Below are 6,103 nucleotides of genomic sequence, written 5' to 3'. Positions count from 1 at the left end.
CTGTCCCTGAGCTCTTTTGCTCAAGGCTTTGTGCAATCACTTTCTCCACTTTCTATTAAGGTTTTTGTAGAGAGTGAAGTGGATATAAGCAATTCAGTGGGATGAAAATCTGTATTCCATTTTTTTTATTTTGGCCCAAGGAAGAATTGATCAAGACCAGGGAGAATCTTTTTCTCTTATCCTAGTCTTTTTTCTCTATATCTGCATATTGTTGGCTCCTTCTAAGCTGCATATTTATTTCTCCCCTGGGGTATTTTTTCATGGAGAATTGGGTTGTAGAGAAAGATTCTGCTACCATTGAAATATTTTCAAAATACATGTTTTCCATGGTGGTAGTCTACTCAAAGACCACTGATGGACTCTTGCCCACAGTATAAAATTTAAACATATATTTCTAAGATAGTTTAGAATCATCACAGTTCAGTCCTTGCTTATTTATCCACCCATTTTTCTTCATCTCTCGAAGGGTAGGATGCACTGACATAGGATTCCTGTCCATTGTGCAAATGGCTAATGAGTAATTATCCATCCACAAGCTTCTCTCCACCATTCTCCTAAAATATAGTCAGGTGTGATCAGACACTGTAATAAGTCACCCTGAAATAATTTCCTCTACAGGGTCCTAGGTAATTATTTTGTTTTCAGTGAGTTCCTTTGGGATCTAAACTCCTCTGAGAAACAGAGCTCCTGATACCAGGGAGAAGTAGGATGAGATACACAAGTGTGGGTGGTGACATGGGAGATGACTACAGAAGCTGTTACTTCATATGCCCATAATGGATAAAAGGGAGAAAGATACTGGATCACTGAGGAGTTACTCTCAGACATTGTGGGTAAGTTGTTAAGAGGGAGAGTCAGTTAGTGCTTAACTGTCCTTCCAAACTGAGCATCTTGGTTTCCTAAGTTGGATGATGCTTTCTGAAGGATTATGTTTCACATTATGATATTCATCTTCTCTAACTCTGTCTCCCAAGATTTTTGTACCTAGTATAAATATTCTGATTAACGTTTACTACTTGTAATTGTTTTACAAATTATAGCATTCATTAATATTACTGTGCAGTGTATTCTCATAAAATTACATCACTGCCAAATTATGTCATTTCTGTGAGGAAGGCATTTTGTACAGAGGTTCTTAATCTTTGCTTATTATTCAATTATTCAGGAGGCTTTAAAAAACCTCAGAGAGGCTCTATCAAGACATTTCAATCACATTTACTGAGGGGCAGAACAAAAATTTAAAAACTTATTAACATAATCATACTATCCCAAGCATAATGAAATTTGTCCAAAATCAGATTTACTTTAACAAATTCGGCATTTAACAAAGTAACCATGTGTTTTATATGTAAATTAAATTTCTAGAAGCTGTATCTTTTGTGATTCTTGTATGCAGTTCAGTAAGAATCATGAGAAGCACCATTATGGGAGCACTGAAACTCAGGTGCTGATTAGTGACATCACTTGCAAGTGAAGTCTCTGTGCTTGTGATTCTGACAGAGTCTTGAGGCCAGAGATATGTGCCACTCCTGTCCAGGGAAGATACGTTCTAAGATATCATGCATATAAAATTTCATTGATGCTTTTTCCAACTGTCCACTAGAATGTTATGCCCAAATATAAAAACTACTATTGCAACTTTGTTAAACAGTAAGGTGATTTCTACTAAGGGAAACTTCTCAAATGTTTTATTATTCCTGTTTTGCTCTGTTTTATTTGATAGTACAGGGGTTTGAACTCAGGACCTTATGTTTTTGCTCAGCTTGCTCATCCACACTTGGCCCATGCTTTTACTTGGCTTTTTCTAGCTAATTAGATTTAATTTTAATATGGTCATGTATACCAGAGTATCTGATTGTCTTTCTGGAATAAGGAGTAGTGTTAATACTTTCCATAGGTCTGAAGTTATAAGCAAAAATTATGTACCAAAGTGTCAAAAACAGTGCTATATGGTTCAAGCTAGTGAGTCTTTCTGAGAGGATTTAGTGAGTGCAATACTTGTAACTTAAATGATTTTGCAACCTTGAAAGTCTTAATCTGGAGAACAACCAGCAAATATTTGTGAAACAATGATTGGTCACATCCAGACACCTGCTTGATAGTCACCTTTTTTTATTATAAAAGCAGACATGCCTTTGGTAATTGAAGTCAGTTAACCAGTGATCAGGATGCTGTGGGAACATTGAAGCAAGTTTTGTTTCTGTTTTTTTTTATATTTTTTATTTATTTTTTTTTTTTTTGTCTAGGGAGATAAGGAAGGGTTAGTTGAGGAAGTCACATGTAATGTATTTGAAGGATAACAGAATTAGCCAGGTGAAGTAAGAGCCGAAGGAAGATTGGATTAGGCAAAAATAACAGAAAAATATGAAAGGTTGGAGTCAGGAAATATTGACATAAGTTGAACACTGCTGCAAAAGAGATGTGAATTATTTGAGGCTAGATAAGACCCTGAAGGTAGCCAAGGAAACATTTATGTCTTTGTCTTTTGTGTCCTTATTTTTTTTACCTGAAGAACAATGAATATTATTAAACTTTCTCCGGAATAATACTGATGTGATTTTTATCTCAGACTGCTGTGCTGTGGGATTAAAGCAAGGTAAACGTGGAAGTAGGGAGATGGGTAGTCTGTCCAAATCATCCATATAGATATGATGCCAGCCTGTTCCATATTATAGCAGTGGCTTTGAACATGAGTTTTAAGTGAGATTTATTGAAGATTGTCCTGATATATCCTTTGAGAGATTATTTCAAACAGTTGGTAATAGGGTACTAAAGGTAATAGTAAAGTTAACCCATGAGGTTTAAACAATAACTGTTGCTATGGGAATAGAAAAGCTTTTAAGGGCTCTCTATATCTAATGAATTATAAAGTAATATTTGGAGTATGTAGTACAAAGGCCTTGTAAACAGTGATTTATAAGATATTGTTAAGAAATAATTCAATGCCAAGTGTCAGGAGGCTGACATTTAGGATTGTGGATCAAAGCCAGCCCAGGCAGGAAAGCCCATGAGACTCTTACCAAAAAGCTGGACATGGAGCTGTGGCTCAAGTGGTAGAGAACAAAATGCAGTTGAGAATGAATGGCAATAGATCCATCAGGAGAATTGCTGTGATCATACAAGGTTAATACACAAGAGTGTTTCAGAAGGGAGGGAAGAGTCAGTATTACTTCTAAAGAGAAGAAAATAAATCTGACATTTGATGTGGCATATTTCTGATTACAGAAGATGACTTTTTTCAGGTGGGTGAGATCCAATATTGCAGAATACCTAGCAAACCATATATCATGGATGTTTACTTTTACTTTGATTTTTAAAGGACTTCAGTATTTTCTCCTAGAGATATTAGAAACAGAGCATGACAAAGAGTAATCAAACCAGCATCTCAGCATTCATCCTCCTGGGCCTGCCCATCCAGTCCGAGCACCGATACCTGTTCTATGCCCTGCTCCTGACCATGTACCTTACCACAGTCCTAGGCAATCTTCTGATCATCATTCTCATTCAGTTGGATTCCCATCTACACACGCCCATGTACTATTTTCTCAGTAATTTGTCCTTCTCTGACCTCTGCTTTTCTTCTGTGACCATTCCTAAACTGTTACAGAACATGCAGAGCCAAGTGCCATCCATCCCCTACGCAGATTGCCTGACCCAAATGTACTTCTTTTTGTTTTTTGGAGATCTTGAGAGCTTTCTCCTTGTGACCATGGCCTATGACCGATATGCAGCTATCTGTTTTCCTTTGCACTATACCAGTATCATGAGCCCCAAGCTGTGCTTATGTCTGATAGTGCTGTGCTGGGTCCTGACCACATTCCATGCCATGTTGCACACTTTACTCATGGCCAGATTGTCATTTTGTGAGGACAACATGATACTCCACTTTTTCTGTGATATGTCTGCTCTTCTAAAGCTGGCCTGCTCAGACACTTATGTCAATGAGTTGGTAATATTGATCACAGGAAGTATTATTCTATTCATTCCATTTGTACTCATTATTGTGTCCTATGCACGAATTGTCTCCTCAATTCTCAAGGTTCCTTCTGCTCAAGGTGTCTATAAAGCCTTCTCCACCTGTGGCTCTCATCTGTCTGTGGTATCATTGTTCTATGGGACGGTCATTAGTCTCTATTTATGTCCATCCGCTAACAGTTCTGCTGTGAAGGAGATGGTCATGGCTTTGATGTACACAGTGGTGACTCCAATGCTGAACCCCTTCATCTACAGCTTGAGGAATAGAGACATCAAGGGGGCTCTTGGAAGAGTCATTTGTAAGAGGAAAATCTCATTCTGGCTGTGATAGTAACTCAGGGATTATTACCTAATTGCAAGAAATATTTGAATATTATTTTAGACAAGTTTTTTCTCAGCAGGGATGCTTTTCTTCAAATAAAACTTTATGTAATTGTCCTGTAATATGGAGTTGTACATCTGATGTAGGCAGAGGTTTCCAGTGACATATCAGAAGTTTTCTTATTTATTAATATAAAATTACTCTGATGAGGTATAATGTGGAGTATTTTAATTGTAACTTCTGTCTCTGGATATTAAAGTACTAGCTTAATCATGTATTTTAAAAATCCAACTGTTTTAAATTGTACTCTGCTCTTTTATGCCAGCACTAAGGTCCCAACATCTGTCTCTTGTTCCTTATTCTGAACTAGAATTTTTATTGTTGAATAAAAATTCTGTATTTAGGTCTTTAAATACAACTGTTCACATGTCTCATAACTTATATTATTAATCTTCTTTTTATCTCTACTGTGTCTTTATACTTGATTTGTATTTAAAATATAACTCTTCGTTGTATAGTTTAGGTTGTATTTGCTATATTATGTAGCTTAGTTAGTGTCTACTTGGGATTTATTTCATATAATGGTCCCAACAGTTACTCCCTCAAAGATGGGGAAGAAAGAGTTTTCTTGTCAGCTTCACTTTTTATATCTCTGTCCATTTTTGATATTTCAGAACTCATCAATAAACTTTATATTTGTGATCTTATTTTATACTCATGATAATTCCATAAATTGTATCATCATATCAACCTTTCTCCCTTCCTTTCTTCCATTCCCTTCCTTTTCTCTCTTTCTCTCTCCATCTCTCTCCCTCTTCACAGCTTCTACAAACCATCCTGCCTTTTGTTTTCATTCCTACAGAAAACCTACAGAAGTTTGTGCAATGATCCCATTTACTTTTAATTAAAATTGTGATTTTTTTACATATAAACTACTACAAATTCTCATCTTTTTTTTTTCTTGTGGTGCTGGGTTTTAAGTTTGAACCTCAGGGTGTGGGTGCTGTCCCTGAGCATTTTCACTCAAGGTTAGCATTCTACCATTTAGACTCCAGCTCTACTTCTGGCTCATTCTGGTGGTTAACTGGAGATCAAGAGTCTCTTGGACTTCCGTGCACGGGCTGGCATCAAGCCACAATCCTCAGATCTCAGCTTTTTGAATAGTTAGGATTACAAATGTGAGCCACCAGTGCCAGGTTCTTATCTTGTTTTTGAATAGACCTTATAAAGTAGTCTCTCATCTAGCCAGTCTTTTCCAGGGAAAAGTCTTTCCATCTTAGAAAAGTTCACAACTATAAATATACCATTAACAAGTCTAATCTTTTAGTCTGTATAAATGCTTAGAACCAAGAGCTTAGTGTACTCGACTGCAATATCATTTGAAGGTATACTTTTCTTTGATATTTTCGCATTTATTAAACTTCACTGTGTAAAATTCCTTTGAGTGTCTGCCCTATAATTCTTTCTTTTCTTCTTCTTATCAGTAGTGGGGCTTGAACTCAGAGCCTGCGCACTGTCCTTAAGCTCTTTTGTTCAAGGCTAGTACTCTGCCACTTTAAGCCACAGCTCCACTTTTGGTTTTTGAGTGGTTAACTGGAGATAACAGTCTCACAAGAACTTTTCTGCTAAGGCTGGCTTTAAACCATTATCCTCAGATCTCAGCCTCCTGAGTAGCTAGGATTATAATTGTGAACCACTGGTGCCCAGCTAATTCTTTCTTTAGAAAGACCAAGAATGCACTGGATCCCAGTGTTGTTACTTGACACTGGTAACAGCATTGTAAAGATTTCCAATCAAGACAATTTA

General features: G+C 36.8%; 1 protein-coding gene across 1 annotated transcript; it reads left to right on the top strand.

The window, feature by feature from the left end:
- The first annotated feature begins 3,358 nt into the window (after positions 1-3,358).
- Positions 3,359-4,303, top strand: LOC122124849 (olfactory receptor 1-like). The gene has a single exon (XM_042699447.1). The coding sequence runs from the start codon at positions 3,359-3,361 to the stop codon at positions 4,301-4,303; it is 945 nt and encodes a 314-aa protein (XP_042555381.1).
- Positions 4,304-6,103: the final 1,800 nt, after the last annotated feature.

The sequence above is a fragment of the Dipodomys spectabilis genome, unplaced genomic scaffold, assembly GCF_019054845.1.
Source record: "Dipodomys spectabilis isolate Male_0828 unplaced genomic scaffold, ASM1905484v1 ptg000250l, whole genome shotgun sequence".
Classification (NCBI taxonomy): Eukaryota; Metazoa; Chordata; class Mammalia; order Rodentia; family Heteromyidae; genus Dipodomys; species Dipodomys spectabilis.
Note: the sequence above shows the minus strand (reverse complement) of the source record. Positions and strands in the feature narration are given on the sequence as shown.

Excerpts from the sequence above, each read along its gene's own strand:
- LOC122124849 (XM_042699447.1), top strand. The coding sequence starts at position 3,359 with ATGACAAAGAGTAATCAAACCAGCATCTCAGCATTCATCCTCCTGGGC.